We start from the raw sequence: 17290 nt of genomic DNA on the forward strand, positions 1-17290 counted from the left end.
ATGAAAGAAATAAAAGATGAAGAAATTTTTGGTCCAGTTATTGCATTTGTTTATGTAATAGAGTTTCAAAAGCGTGGATTGCCTCATGTGCATTTCATTACATTTTTAAGTGAAAAGATCCGTGATACTGAAACTGTAGATAAAATAATATGTGCAGAAATACCAGATGAAATAAAGAATCCTGAGCTATTTAATATTGTAAAGCAGTTTCAAGTCCATGGGCCTTGTGGTAATCAAAATATAAATTCACCTTGCATGGACTCTGAAAAAAAAATTTGTACGAAATATTATCCGAAGCCATTTTGTTCAGAAACATCTTATCACTCTAAGAATTATCCAGAATATAGAAGAAGAAAAGATGGTAAGCAAATTATCTTTTATAATAAAGATGGATCAATTAAGTGTATTGCAGATAATTCAATGATTGTACCTTACAATCCATATTTAAGTAAAAAATTTGAATGTCACATAACTGTTATGGTATGTAGTAGTACAGGTGGCATTAAATATTTATTTAAATATTGCTATAAGGGCCATGACTGTGCATTTATTGTTTACAAGGATGATAATCAAGAAATGCAATATGATGAAATTCAATATTATTTAAATACACGATATGTATGTCCACCAGAAGCAATGCATAGATTATACGAATTTCCTATGCATGAACAATCACATGCAACATACAGATTAGCTGTACATTTACCTAATCAACAATCAATATGTTTTCAAGAAGGATTAGAGGAAGAAGCCGTTAACAAATTCAAAAACACGACATTGACGGCATGGTTTAAATTGAATGCAGAAGATTCCGAGGCGCGCAAATATTTATATACAGAAATACCTCATAACTATGTTTTTGTTGAATCTTCAAAAACTTGGAAAGTAAGACAACGAATAACTAAAATCTTAATTTGTCGAATGTATTTTGTTAGTCCAAAAGATATTGAAAGGTATTTTCTAAGACTTTTACTACTTTATGTACGTGGTGCTAAGTCATTTGAAGATATAAAAACTTATGAAGGTATTACATACAACACTTTTACAGAAGCTGCACGTGCGAGAAATTTAATGGTAGACGATAACGAATGGAACAATTGTTTGACTGAAGCTGTGAGTATGAAGTTTCCTAAAGAACTTTGTCGTTTATTAGCATACATATGTGTATTTGGATCGCCTGTTAATGCTATTGATTTATGGAATAAATACAAAGAAGATATGATTTTTGAGAATGATTTACCTGTGGAAGTATCGATTCAAAAATCATTAATTCTAATTAATGAAGTATTTAGTTTTCATGGATTTTCGCTCCATCAATTTGGTTTGCCACATATTAATCAGAAAGTTTTTGATGATTATAATTCAGTAAGTAAGGAAAATAGTGCTTTAGAATTACAATTACTTAAAATAAAGTCTGATTGTCTTATTAAAAGTTTGAATGATGACCAACGTAATGTTTTCAATGATATTATGATGGCAGTACATAATGATAATTGTAGTAATAGATATATTTATCTCGATGGACCTGGAGGAAGTGGTAAAAGTTATTTACATAATACAATAATTACAACTGTAGAGAGTGAAGGATTGGTGGTTTTATCAGTAGCATGGACTGGTATAGCTGCGAATCTTTTAAAAGGTGGACGAACGGCACATTCTATGTTTAAATTTCCTATACCAATTAATGAAGATTCAACATGTAATATAAGTGGGATGTCAAAACACAGTGAACTTTTAAGAAGTGCTAAAATCATTATTTGGGACGAAATTACAATGGCACCTAAATATGCTTTACAAGCAATGGAAGTTATGTTGAGGGATATTACGAAATGTAAGAAACCGTTTGGAGGTAAAGTTATTTTGCTTTCAGGAGATTTTAGGCAAATTTTGCCAATTGTTCCACACGGTAGTCGGACTCATATTGTTGAAGTATGTGTGAAAAATAGTAAATTGTGGCATCTTTTTCAAACTAGGTCGTTACACGTTAATGTTAGATTAAATAATAATCAGATAAACTTTTCAAACTGGTTATTAAATGTCGGCGATGGTAAACATCAAAGTACATTTGAAAAGAAAAATAACGTTTTAGAAATTCCACAAGATTTGATTTCGAATGGAAATTTAATTGAAGAAATATATGGTTCATCAATAAGTCGAAATGATGTATCTGCTTATTCTTCTTGCATTCTTTCATTAACAAATTCTGAGGTATTAGATATGAATGATCGTATTTTGTCAAATTCAGAAGGAAATGAAGTTGTTTATTACAGTATAGATTCACATGTAGACGAGGATCAGAAAGACATCAATAACATTGTTCCAGTGGAAGTTTTAAATAGTTTAACACCAGATGGTTTACCACCTCATAGATTATCATTAAAGGAGGGATGTATAATTATGCTTTTAAGGAATATGAATTTGGTTAAAGGATTATGTAATGGTACCCGATTAGTTGTCAAATCTTTATTAAGAAATGTTATTTCTGCAGAAATTATTGTTGGAAAATCTAAAGGTGAAATAGTTTTTATTCCACGAATAAATTTTTAATTTTTTTTAAATAATACACTTTAAATTGTTAGTAAATCTATTATTATATCCTAAAATATAAATAAAATCCAACTATAAATGCATAAAAATGTTTCCTTTAAAAATTGTTCTTCAATGTTTGATGACCGGAAAAATCTCCAATTTAAAAAATTTTTTTTCCTAATTTTTCTCTCATAAAAACTATATTTATTCCAAGTTTAAAAAATTGAAAGACCCATGACTTAAATTAAATTTTTTTTAGAAAAATTGACCCTTGTAAAAGTTTATCTTCCACAATGATAATTACAGGGTGGTTAACTTTGTTTATAAAATGTTTATAACAATAGTAATTATTTATTTCATATTTTTTCTTTAGTATAAAATAAGTATGTGTATAAATAACTTCATAATCAAAATAATAGTAAGGATTAAGAAATCAAAAATAAAATAGGATTGTCCGGCACATGGACCTCAGGCTCGACGCGTTCGTGTAAATACAAAATACGTGCGCTGCAGGACAAAAAGTTGAATACTTTAGTTAGTTTTAAAGTCTCCAGCAATTTTTTTTGAAAAAATTCAGGAGAAGATAAGGAATTTAAATATCATGAATAGAAAAAAATCGAAGGGGTGCTTATGCCCGAAAAAGTGGAATCAAAATTTTTTTTTACTTTTTTTGGGGCAATTTCCGAATTTTTTTTTTGTTTTCTATTGCATTAAAATTATCAATAAAACAATTATTAGTCACATAAATATGAACAAAATCGATTAAAACGTCTCAGAGCTATGCATTTTTGAAAAAAATTATACTCAAAACTTCAATGCCCGGTAAAACCCATGACCAACATTGATTTTTTTGAGAAAATTTTACCCAAATTCAAGCATCTATAAACAATTGCGTTAAAATTTTTGCAATTTTTTCTGAATTTTAAATGAAATTAAATATTTAAAACTCGAAGTTTTCAAAGTGAAAATAAAATTCAAAAGGGGAAATTAAGTTTTTTATGTTTAAAAATATATTTTTGATACCAAAAAGCAGAATATCTTTTTAGTAATTTTAGATATTTGTTATACTATACTACTATACTACTATACTATACTATACTATACTATACTATACTATACTATTTTGTGCGGGGTCCTTTAAAGTGAAGTGAAGAGAAATTACAGAATAGCACACCGGATCAGTATTTATATTTTGTATAAGTGTTTGAAATTTGAATGTTTTAATTGGAATATATTAATAAATATGATGATTTCAAGATTATAAACAAAACACCAAAATTTCACGCGCGTTTACGCGCGTTTGTTATAGCTAGTTATAAAATAATAATCTCTGTATTCATTCCTTCATTCATTCACATTTTCTTAGTACTTGAATATTCTCATTATTATTAGATTATATATACATATATATCTGTACTTTGATAATTAGGGTTCCCGAAGGTTTCTACCTGAAATTTGTTTTGTCAAAACAGCTTTCGGTTGAGGGTTCATAAAATAATATTGTCATTAAGGCCACACAGGCCCCCGCTGTAATTGACTTACTCGAGGTCTGAGCCCGGGACAGGCCGATAGAGTGAGGATATACCACTTCCCTTTTCAGGACCCAATCCGTGATCGCTCGATTCGTCCTAACAGCCTTGGGTTGTGGGAAATTTTTTTTATTATTGTATATGCGATATAGATGATAACCGTTTAATCCCCGTGAGTGGAAGTGGTGTATCCATACTTAACTTACCAACATCTATCCCCGAGGACGCCACTCAGGCCTACCGTAATATCTGCCTCACGCGAGAACTTAACATAGGCCCGGATTGGTAGAGTGGGGGTATAACACTTCTCCTCAATGGAGTGAAACGGCTACTGCTGATTTAAGATGCTGATGTAAGTCTACCGTTGCAACAACATTGTAGTAGTGTCGCTAAAAAAGCTTCTAATAGTCTCAGGTAACTTAACTTGATTATTATATAGTTTATAATATTTTTCTGCAATTTGTCGATCAATAACTTACTGCATGTGTTGAATCTTCTTATATTAAATTTTTTTTTTCATTTTTGTATTGGGTCCAAAAAATATATTCCTATTTTTGTATAGTATTAATAATTATATATGTATTTTGAAGATAAAACATTGATTATTGAATAATTTTTTTATGCATAAAATATGGATATTGCATAATATTGGTATAGAAGATATTTGCTTCTTTTGGTTGTCTTAAATGTTTCATATAAAAAATACTTCAATCCATTTAGTTTTTTTGGTATTTGATAACATTGGCATTAAAGATATTACGATTTTGAGGATAAAGAAAGATATTGGATAACATTAGTATTGAATATATTTTGATAATGCAACAAAAATATTGATTGTTTGTTAATAGTGGAAGCTGGCTTTTGGAAAAATTTTTTCGTATTGGATAATTTTGGCATTAAAGATATTTTGATTTTAAGGATAAAAAATGATATTGCAGAACATTAGTATTGAATGTATTTTGATATTGGAAAAAAATATTGATTACTTGACCACAGTGGAAGTTGGTTTTTGGAAAAAATTTTTGGTATTGGATAAGATTGGCATTAAAGATATTTGGATTTTGAGGATAATAAAATATGATATTGGATAACATTGGTATTGAATATATTACGATATTGAAAAAAATATTGACTGTTTGATAATAGAGGATGCTGGCTTTTGGAAAAGTATTTAAATAGATAGAAAGAGGTTTGAATATTGTTTTAAGGGTTGAAGTTGTTTTATGGGTTAAATAATAGTTTGTGAGTTGAATATTGATTTCAATATTAATAAAAAGTGCAGAGGAAAATAAGTTAAATAATAATCATTATCGAAAATAATATAATATGGAAAAAGATTAAACAACGCTAATTCACGTTCATGTAAGACCATCATTGTTGCATTAGTTAGCTGAATTATAGTTAATGAAATATTTTATAGATGAAACACATGTAAGTAAATTTTTTAAAGCAATAAAGTAAAATAAACGACTTGTTTTGAAAATTGGCTTTATCAACAGTTTAAAAGTTGAAGAAGGATACCATGTCGAACATAGAAGAGTATTTTATTTTAAGTAATGAAGATTTTAAAATTATTGAAAATGTAAATGAAATGTTAAATGATATGCATATGTTTAAATTTCAAGAATTATTAAAAAATGATTCAAATTCTTTTTTCATTATGCAAAGTACTTTGTATTTACAAATGCTTGATTTAATTGTTCCAATTAGAGAATGCGATATACATATTCAAATAGTTTTTAGCGGTAATAACAATTCTGGTCATTGGATTTGTATTTATTACGATGGAGTAAGACTTTATATTTTTGATAGCCTTAATGCAGGGCGTTTGAATATTCATCAAATAGAATATTTAATTAGACTGTTCCCTTTTAAACCAACAGAATTTTTTGTAGATGTTGCACGGTGAGCTTGAATACAATTTTAATCAAAAGTTTACTAACTGCAAATTTCTTTGGGAATTTTAAATCTACATATTTTTAGATGTATTTTCCAAAAAAAATTAAAATAATCGGCGTAGGGCTTTTTGAGAAAAACCAATTTTATTATTTTTACAAAAACCTACTTTGCATATTTTTGTTTATGTTGACAAATCTATCAAAATATTAATACCGCAGATGTGAATTCAACAATATCGTAATATTTTTTAATTGATTTCAAACATATGTAAACGATTGTAATTTATAAACAGAATTTTTAAAAACACATTAACCTAAAGTTCTAGATATGTAAACTATTATACTGACACACAGCACGTAAAAGTTTTTTTGGATAATCCGGATGATCAATAGTAACCTTGTTAATCTCCCAAGTAGATTTAAAATCAAAATGGACAGATTCCATTGCTTGCTCACTAAAAAATCCTAAGCCTAGTCCATTTTTCTCGCAAAACTCTTTAACGTGAAAGAAAACTGCATGCACCTTTGGAATGACTTCAATTCCTAATTCCATATAACTTTTTCTAAAAGCTTCTATGTGTTTTTTGTAATTCTTGTCAAGATCATTCCCGAAGCATGAAGATACAACATTTTTGAAGTCATTGAAAACTGTTACATATTTTATCACACCTATGTTTTTCATGCTGCGTAAAATATCCACATTGTTCAAAAGCTTTTTGCACGAATTACCTTTGAATGCTGGTGCACCGTAAGTGATTTCACGTTCCGCGTAACAGGCTTTTGCCCAAGCAAGGGATTCTGTCTCATAATCTTTCAACATGTGAGAAAACAGCGTATTGACCACGCCAAGCATAAGGTGTAATTCCGGCGGTGGAATAATATCCAAATAAACCTTGTCTTTCTCACTCATGAAGAGTGGTGGATTAACGCAGTTAAAAAAATTCTTCGCTTTGTCTTTTATTGCTCCACTTCCACGCCATTTTTCGTAATTTTCCAATGTATTTTGCGGAGATCGGAGAGTGCTACACTTATGAAGTTCGCCTTTTTTTGCATGACACCAGGTGCATGGGTATGTACTACTATGTGACATAATACCAGCTAAAATATTTGCTATTTTAAGGTCAGTTGCAATCGTGCCTTCGAATGAATTTAAACGCAACTCAGACCAAAGTTGATCAACGTTTTCATAATTCTCCTGAGAATTTGGAGCGATTGATAATATAAATAATTTTTTAACCCCGGAATCTTTAAATTTTTTTGCAGAGATGCCCTCATTATAAGTAGAACGCTTGGACTGTTTGATTTCGTTGGTCTGAGTTTGTATTGAAAGGCAAATCTTCAAAAATCCGCCTCCTCCATCTATGCCTAGTTTTAAGACAGGATTTGTAACATATCTCTGATTTTGTACATATTCGAGGAAACCCTGTAAATTGCTACAATATACAACGACTTTAGCATCAGCGGAAATTTCTTTGCCTTTTACTCTCACAAACTCAAAATCTTTATAATCAAAAAAGTTATCAATCGAGTGAGCTTTAGTCGCAAGCTTTGTTTTCAAACCGGACTCAATCACTTTCCTATTACAAGATGCTACACGCAAAGCAGATGCAATTGAATTAATCTTTCGATTACTTAAATTCAGATTAGTTTGAATATTTGCCATATCATTTACAGACAATAATGGACGCTTCAAAGAAGAATTATCTTTGGTATTTTTAAACTGAATTTGAAGAGGTCGACCTTGCAACTGAGACAAAGATACATTGGAAGAAACATTTTCTTTGTTCTCGTTAAATTTTTGCTTCAGCACTGATGAAATTACTTGACTTTGGACCTTTGATGGCATTTCTAATAAGCAAGAGGAAAAATTGGTCACTTGAGAGGTTGAATTGCACTTATGTACTTTTCCTTTTCCAATGACAGAAAAACAGGATAGGCATCGTTTCTCAGCAACGGGTTTTTGTGTTGTTTGTTCTAAGATATATATAAAATTATTTTTAAAAAATTACAAATTAAAACCATTTAAGTCGATACAAGTAATATACATGTAGATATCTACCTAAAACTTGATCTTCTTCAGTTATTTTTGAAAAATTTACAGGTTGGCTTCGTGCTATTTCACAAACTTTACACATACACTTCAAATTGCCTTTCGATCTTGTTACTATTACATTTCTATTTCTAAACATGGAAAAATCAGGTAGATCTATTTGTTTATCCTGAGTTTTGGCGTTAAAAAGAAGTATTCTACAAGAGACGCACAAGGCTGCCGGAAGTGTATCATCATCCAGATTTATCGAAGGGCTAACTAGGTTAGCAATGTACGTTTTCAATGTGCTTTTAATAGAAAACATTTTTTTATGTTTTCGAAAGCACCATAAACACACTTTATTTCGATTTTCATTATGCGTTAAAGCCTTATGTGGCATTTTCAACATAAAATTAATTTTCACAATAACAAATAAAAGTGAAAAATATCTGACATTATTATGTGCGAAGTGAGTAAAATATTTACATAACAAAGTACAATCAGAGGAAATATAAAAATTGCGTACTATTACTACAATTTCTGTAAAATAAAATGTAATACGTTTTTTCTCAAAAAGCCCTCCGCCGATTATTTAAATTTTTTTTAGGAAATAAATTTAAAAACCTGTAGATTAAAAATCCGCAAAGAAATTTACAGTTAGTAAACTTTTGATTAAAATTGTATTCAAGCTCACCGTGGTTGATCAACAACCGATTGGTACAGTTAAGTGTGAAGTATAATGCAATAGCATTTGCAACATCTGTATTGGTTAACAGTGTAAATTAAAAGATTAATTTATGAAACTGATAATAATATAATGAGCAAGCATTTGATATCATTTTTTGAAAACAATTAATTAAATCATTTTCCGGCAGTTAGAATGTCTAATATTAGGATTTCGATTTGTAGAGAAATATTGGAATTGTCTTTTCATAATTCGAGCTAAAGATCTTCAAAATGGTGCACTAAACCTTTCATATTTTTTAAAGACTTTTCCCAGTAAAAATGACAACAGAGTTCTGTCTACTGAAACTGAGAGTGAAATGAAAATACCCAAAGAAACAAATTTGTCCTGTAAGATGAAGAAATTATCTACAGAAATTGAAGAGGGATTTACATGTTGATGTAAATTCAGTATGCACAACAGAAAAAAATAAGAAAATAATTTCTAGTCTTATTGTTAAGGAAAATTTTGATCCCATGACATATCCTACAATGTTTCCTTATGGTGATCCTGGATGGACTGTTAACCTTAAGCATACTCAAGGTACTTGTAATTTTATTCATTCACAATTTTATATGTATCGTCTTTCATAGAGAAGAAAAAAGCGTGGATTGCCACATGTGCGTTTAACTATATGTTTACATACACAAATTTGCGATTCAGAAACTTTAAATAAAATGATATGTGCTGAAATCACAGACGAAATAAAGAATTCAGAACTTTTTAACATTGTAAAGCGATTTTAAGTTCATGGGCCTTGTGGTAAACAAAATAGGAATTCACCCTGCATGGATCTTGAGATGGGTCATTTAAATGTATTGCTGACAATTCGACGATCGTAGCATATAATTTTTATTTGAGTACAAAATTTAAAGGTCATATCGACTGGGCAATAATAGGTATTATATTATTATAACACCATAATGTTGAAATAGTAATACAGTAACGATTACAAAAATAATATTATTATTTTTGTGAGATCAATATTCCAATAAGTGTCCGTCAAATAAAAATAAATTTTTAATTTTGCTTAAAAAATTATAGATATCACGCGCGTTTGCGCGCGTTTCTTTTAGCTAGTTTTCTATAAAACTTGTAATACATTTATTCTATTTATTCCTTATTTTCAATACATATAATTAAAAAATTTTAAACTGAGATCTAGTTAAACTGTTTGATTAAATAATAAGTTTTTACATAAAATGTCTGTATGAGTTAGTCTAATTAAATGCAACTTGTTAAAAATAAAGGTACATTTTTGTTCATGGAAATGGAAAAGGACGATGAAAAAATTAATTTAGAAAAAATTGCATCCAGTTTCCCTGATTTCGCCGGAAATGAAGAATATGAATTTATACTATTAGGCGTAATCAGGAATATAAATAATCTTCTAGAACCAACATGCAAAAATAAGAGATTTGAAGTAGGGTCGAAATTGATGACATTACTGGAATTCAAAGAAATTTTAAAACTGAAGTGGCAAAAACAATATTTATTGGGCTACTCATTTATGCAAAAATTTCAAAAATATAAATTAATATAATAAATGTTCAAATTAATTTAACCATTTATAATTATTAAAACGATCAGGTTTTTTCTTTGAATACAAAAGTCTTCATTAAGAGTTATCAAAAAAATGAATACATTAATTATTAATTAATTTATGCAAATTTGCTTTCACATTTACAAAATTATTGTATACAAATTTCTTTTTAATATCTTAGAATTTTTTCCTGGAACTCATTATGCAATTTTGAATGCGACTTTTTCATCACCCTGTATGTATATTTTTTTAATTATTTGTTTATGTTTCAGGAATCCCATGGACGGGACAGCATGCAGAGAAGCAAGAAGAAGAACTCGACAATATAATGATTGGTAAGTATTTCATTTTTCATTATTAACATTAATCAATATATTGACATTTTTTATTTTTCAGGAGTTACTCAAGGACAAAAAAAGGCACAAGCGAGGAGGAAAAATATTCACAATTGGTAAATGGCAAAATTAATATTATTATTTTGTTAATATAATTTATTTACTTTCTTTAATTCCTTATTTCAGGAAAATTCTAAACGAGAAAATGAAAAGAATTAAGAAACGCGATAGACAGGTAAGTATTACTTAATATTATTCATATTTTACAATTTTGAATTGTAATACTTTATTCATTTATTTCTCTTTTCAGAACGATCACACACACAAAAAAAAGGAAGAAGAAAGAGAGGAGAAAGCTGAAATACGGACAGTAGAACTGTTTCCTTTTTTTCACAATTCTACTTACGATTGGGAGAGTAACTTTTCGAAAAGGTTTGTTCTCCCATTCGTCCCTCGACATGTAATACCGAGGAGAACATCCAACCCAGAAGTTCGCAAACATCATAATTATTTTTTTCAGCGATTTTTGAGGAGCTTAGTTTTGACGCGTGCATCTGTTTACATTTATCAAATTTCGGAACGCTTATGCACGGTAGGGTAACCGCGGTGAACGGTGCGTGGTGCTACAAGGTTGGGTCGCTATGAATTTTATTGAGTAGCGTGTTTTTACGTAGTTTAAGGTAGCGGATAACTATAAAGCATTAATATTGATATCACAATTGCAAATTTCGGTATTTTGATTAACGTGTTAAGTGTAATTGATCCTTATAAACATGGTATGGTCCTTCAAAAAATGGATCATATTTTCTATCATTTCTAAAATTTACTTTTAGATTGACCATATCTCCGACCTTGTAATTTACTGGATGAACGTGTCTATCGTAATAATATTTATTTTTTCTTTTAGCCTTTTCTAGATTCTACCGAGCTAATAACTGGACATTATCAAGTTTATGAAAAAGTTCTTGCAAATATTGTGTGTAAGTTTTATCAGGAAGTTCTTGTGGAAAATTTGACGGTATTATTCCTTCTCTACCGAAAACTAGGGTATAAGGAGCAAATCCAGTAGATTCGTGAACTGATGTATTATATGAAAATAAGGCATATCTCAATTTTTCATCCCAAGACTGAGCGTCACCGAATTGCCTTAGGTATTGGGTTAGATCCTGATGACTTCGCTCTAATGAACCTAATGATTGGGGATGGTAAGCAGTTGATTCGATTTTTTTGATATTAAAGATTTTACAAAAAAGTTTCATTATTTTACTTATGAAATTTCTTCCTTGATCGCTATGAATTATTTTAGGACAACCATAACGAGATATGAACTGTTCAGCGAGAGCATGAGCTATTGTAACAGAATCTATGGATTTCAGAGGAATTGCATCGGAATATTTAGAAAACACACACTGAATTGTTAAAATATATCGGTTTTCTCGGGGAGTTATCGGTAAAGGGCCAACAATGTCTATTTGGATTTTTTTGAACGGTTCCTTAAGGGTATCAGTTATTTTCATGGGTTGTTTTGTTCGTAAATTTATCATTTTATTCCTTTGACAATTTTTACAGAATTTAACAAAATTTTGTATCTCAATGTTCATATTGGGCCAAAAGTAGTTTGATCTTATCCGCGAATACGTCTTTGTAACTCCCTTATGACCGCCTATAGTTAATTCATGAAATTCTTTAATAATTGATTCGCGTTTTTCTACATCCGGAATTTTTATTTCTCCTGAACAAACCATGATTTTAATTTGCGAATCTAAAAAATGTTGGCAAAACATTTTTTCTATTGAAAACCAAGAAATCTCATCAATATTATTTCCTATCTTAGAAACTCGGGCGAAATTTACATTTAATTGTTCCATTGCATTTTTGAGTGCTAAAACAGCATTTGATATTTTATTTAAATAGACCTTTCCATTAAAACTTTCTTTAATAATAACATGAAATATTAAGCGATTTCCATGAACAAGAACGACCACATTTCCAACCTTAAAATCATCTGTTTTTATTGTTTTTGGATCTAATGAATTTTTCTCAATTAGTTCTTTACAAATTTCTGATTCAAAAACACAATCCTCTGATACAAAATGAATGATGTGACCCTTTCTCATTGATAATAATTTGTCTTTACTCAAGATCAAACAAGCATTATCAATTTGGAACACAGTTCCAAAAGATGATCAATTTCTTCATCTTTTCTAAATATGCTATCAGCATCAAGGGCATGGCTATCACCTTGGCCAAAGAATTTTGCCAGTGAAACATCTGTCACCTGTGCACTTTTTATAGCCGAAAAACCAACAAAATTTTCTCCATGTATAGGCGCCTGATTCGTGTCCCGAAATGGTTCCACAGAACTACGATTATCTGCGAATCTTTCAGTCCCCGAAACAGTACCCTGAATACAGGAAATCACAAGGTCATCAAAGCCCATACTAAACTCATTAAGTCCAAAAGCATAATCAATTAAATTATTGATATGCATGATTTTTAGGGTTTCACATTCATTATTAAGATTGTTTACCGGATTTCTAGATAAAGCGTTTGCATTTTCATTAATTTTACCAGGTTTATAAACAATTTTGTAGTCGTACTCGATCAATTTAATTCGCCATCTAGCTAATCTAGACACAGGATCTTTTAAACCATTCAACCACACTAATGGTCTATGATCCGTCACGAGCGTAAATTCTCGACCATACAAATAAGGACGAAAATATTTAACACAATAAACTATTGCCAGAAGTTCTTTTTCAATTGTGGAATAATTAATTTCTGCTTTTTGTAAAACTCTAGATGCGAATGCTATAGGGAGGTCTTGCCCGATATTGCCTTGACTCAGAACTTCACCAATTGCAAAATAAGATGCATCTGTAGACAAGACAAAGGGTTTTGAAAAATCAGGGTATTGGAGAATAGGAGGTAGACGGATTTTATCTCTCAATATCTCAAATGCTTGCTGATGTAAAGTGGTCCAACAAAAGACAACATCCCTTTTCAACAATAATGTAAGATGTTTTGCTATTTTAGAATAATCATTAATAAATCTTCGATAAAAACCTGTTAAACCAAGAAATTGTTTATCGTTCTTTTTTGTTTCAGGTACCGGGAATTTCTTTACAGCCTCAAGTTTCCTTAGATCAGGTTTTACACCCTTGTCCGTAATTAAATGTCCTAGATAAGTTATTTCCTTCCGAAGGAACACACTTATCAGGCTGCAAAGAAAGTCCAGCGGTTTTAAGTCTTCCTAAAAGTCTTTTTAATTTTTGGGAGTGTTTTTCAAGACTAGAAGCATACAAAACGATATCATCCATGTAAATAAACATTTCAATGCCCTGCAATCCCGATAGAACAATATCCATTAATCTTTGAAATGTACTTGGGGCCATTTTTAAACCGAAGGGCATTCTTGTATATTGATAATGACTAAAAGGAGTACTAAATGCAGTTTTTGGTTGGCTCTCAGGATCAAGAGGAATTTGATGAAATCCCTAAGCCAAATCTAATACAGAAAAGTATTTTGCTCCTCCACATTGGTCCACTATATCAATTATACAGGGTATCGGATAAGCATCACCCACAGTGATTTCATTTAGTTTTCTATAGTCTATGACCATTCCCTTGGAATCAGGACGTTTAGGTACTATCCACAAGGATGAGTTATATGGCGCGGCAGAAGGCCTAAGAATATATGCTAAAATTAACTCGTGTGTTTGTTTAATTATTTCTTCCTTATGAACAGGAGGATATTTATATTGTTTGAAATAAATGGGTTTTTCAGTTGTTGTAATTATTTTATGTTTTAAAACGTTAGTAGCACCCAATTTATACCCAGGCAAATAAAACTGATTTGGAAATTCGTTAAAATTTTTAACAGACTTTCTTTCTCTTCTTCATGCAGGATTATTTAAGGCATTAATTTTAATTAAATTCACTGCAGCTCCAGTATCCACAAGAAAATGTGCCTTAATTTTGAGAAAGGAAGGGTTCTCTAGATTTATTGAAGGGGCTTCTGCTGGTCGTTCTGCTCCTCCGATTTGGAGCACGATCCTTTGGTGAGGGAGCTTGTCTGGCTCATGGTCAACAAGTCACTCACTTGTTGATCCCATTTCGCGTTTTTTGAAGATTCATTGTTTTTAATGTCATTTAAATTTTCAGCTTTTATATCCCCAACGATAAAACAAGACTCTCTTTCCTTCCCATGCCTTTTTTTCATAAAACATTTATCAACTGTATGATTGGGCCTATAACAATAATCACACCTTCTTTGACCCTGATCTTGATTAAATTTCTTATTCAATTCCCGACAATCTCTCTTCATATGACCCATTTTGTGACAATAATGTCATTTCACATTTTTCTTATCGTTATCTTTATCATTATTTTTACCCCATTTAAAATTGTGATTATCTTTAGCTTGAAAATGAGCTACACGTTTTTGTGATATTTTATAAGATTTTTTTAAATAGTTGGAGGTAGATGGCTGTTCCTTTTCATGTAAAACCTCCCATGTTCTTAATGTCATTTCTTCCTGTGTAGCCAAGGTAATGGCTTGATCTAAATTATGGATTTTTTTATTATACAATTTAGCAAAAATTTCTTTACTCAATCCTCTCAAAAAGCCACTAACTGCATTTTCTTGATAAATGTTTGCAATAACAGAAGCCATCGGTGCAGGATCGCTCTCCTACAATGCATTAATAATTTATTAAGTATTTTCTTTATTCTACTTCCAAATACTGAGATTGTTTCGTTTTCATCATGACGAATTGAGAGCAATTACTGCACCAATTGACTGCTATCTTCTTTGACAAAATAAATTTGTTCTAAGGTGGTTAAAATCTCTTCGAGATTCATACCATCCTGAATATGGTCTCTGACTTCACCTATTATTTTAGTATAAACAAACATTGAGAACATTGGAAGCTTTTGGGGACTTATCATTGCCATAACAGTTTTACGATGATTTACAAACATTTTTACAGGGGGGCTCTTTCCATCAAAAGTTGGAATTGAATTTTACATCATTTTAATTATACTGCCATTTGTCAAATTAGAAGTACCCGAAAATTGAGGGCTGGACGAGAAGGAAACTGTTATTAATCCCAATGAGGATTTGTTAGTTGAACCTGATGCACTTCCTGCAAAATCTGATGTTGCAGAAGTACCACTGGTTCCGGGTTGGGGGTCTAAGGCTGAATTTGAATTTTGACCGTTAACACTAGTATTGTCATTATCTTTATTTTTAGATTTATCAGAAGTAGTTTTTTCTCTCAACCTAGGGTCAGCGGACCCGTTAACAACAGTCTGATTGGTTTGCTTTGCCTTTCCAATTCTCTTTGAACGAGCCATATTTCTATTTAAATATATTTTATAAAAAAAATTTTGTTGTGACTTACGGACTTTGCAGGGTTTTTCGAATACCGTATCTTATATTACGCCACACTTATAAGGTCTTCAGCTTGAAGAAGGATGTTCAATTACAGCGTGGTTGCTTAGTGGAATTCTTCCCTTTAGAGTTGTTTTTGCAATATCTCCTATAACCTCAATAGGCTCTGTGTCGGGTGAGTAGCTCCTTGAATGAAAGATATCACCAACTCTGATGTACTTGATGAGGGTAGAAGAAGGTCCTCAGTCAGGCGCGATTACATAGTTTATTTAAAATTATTTTGAAATCGACGAACAATTTTCCAACGTTAGTATCAATTATTTATTATATTTTTTATATAAATTTTCAGTGTTATCCCACCGCTGTCACCAAAATTTTTATATGTCACGTCATAGATTTTTAGTGACTTATTTCCGTTGATTCTGAGTGAACGAACCAATAAGGCTGGATTCTCAATTTAAATTTCGCATAAAAAGCGAACACTGAATTTTATTAAATTTACTTATTATTTAATTTAAGTAAATTTACGGTGGGATTATTTGAATAATATTAAACTCAATATTTGATTGGAAAAACCTCTTTTGGGTAAAAAACCAATTTTATTTTATATTAAATATGACATTTTGAACAATATAACTTAATTACTTACAAATTGTAGAGATACAGTTTACGTCGAAATATAAATTGATGGAATTTTCACACGTTCTAAATTCAAGTTAAATGTAGAAATTTATTCTTGAAATATCCATAGAAGTTGAATTTTAATTTGATTAACAATTATTTTAAAAAACTTCAAAATTAGATAGAAATTGAAAATTATCTCAAATCGTAATTTACAATCATCAATCATTGAGATTTAACAATTCTTACTTCAAATTGAAAATTATCTCAAATCGTATTTTACAACCATTAATCGTTAAACTGTAATTATAATTGTTTAAATTGCTGATTGACATTATTTTAATAATAAGTATAAAATTGTTGAAAACGTAGTTTAATTGTAAAATAACGAAGTTTACAATTACTGAAATGTATGTAACAATTGTTTTGAAAAACGGAGTTACAATCGTTTAAAACGTAGAAGAAAACGAGTTCACAATTGTTTAAATCATAGAATTCAATTGCCTTTTTTAAGAAAATCGGAGTTCACAATTGTAAAAATAAAACAATTTTTATAATTGTTTTTAGGAAAATCGGAAAATTATCCCGTAAAATCGAATTATTTACTTGACATAAAATTTCGCGAGAACGTTTTTAAGTCACGAATCACGATTAAAATATCATTATTTTGGGCTCCAAAGTCCGTCC

General features: G+C 30.3%; 1 protein-coding gene across 1 annotated transcript; it reads left to right on the top strand.

The window, feature by feature from the left end:
• LOC127279935 (uncharacterized) lies at positions 1–2547 on the top strand. Its single transcript, XM_051302595.1, has one exon. It carries the CDS (start codon positions 1–3, stop codon positions 2545–2547), a length of 2547 nt encoding a protein of 848 aa, XP_051158552.1.
• The last annotated feature ends 14743 nt before the right edge of the window (positions 2548–17290 follow it).

The sequence above is a fragment of the Leptopilina boulardi genome, unplaced genomic scaffold (assembly GCF_019393585.1).
Source record: "Leptopilina boulardi isolate dan_hultmark-lab unplaced genomic scaffold, ZJU_Lbou_2.1 LbouV2_226, whole genome shotgun sequence".
In the NCBI taxonomy this organism is placed as follows: domain Eukaryota; kingdom Metazoa; phylum Arthropoda; class Insecta; order Hymenoptera; family Figitidae; genus Leptopilina; species Leptopilina boulardi.

Excerpts from the sequence above, each read along its gene's own strand:
- LOC127279935 (XM_051302595.1), top strand. The coding sequence starts at position 1 with ATGAAAGAAATAAAAGATGAAGAAATTTTTGGTCCAGTTATTGCATTT.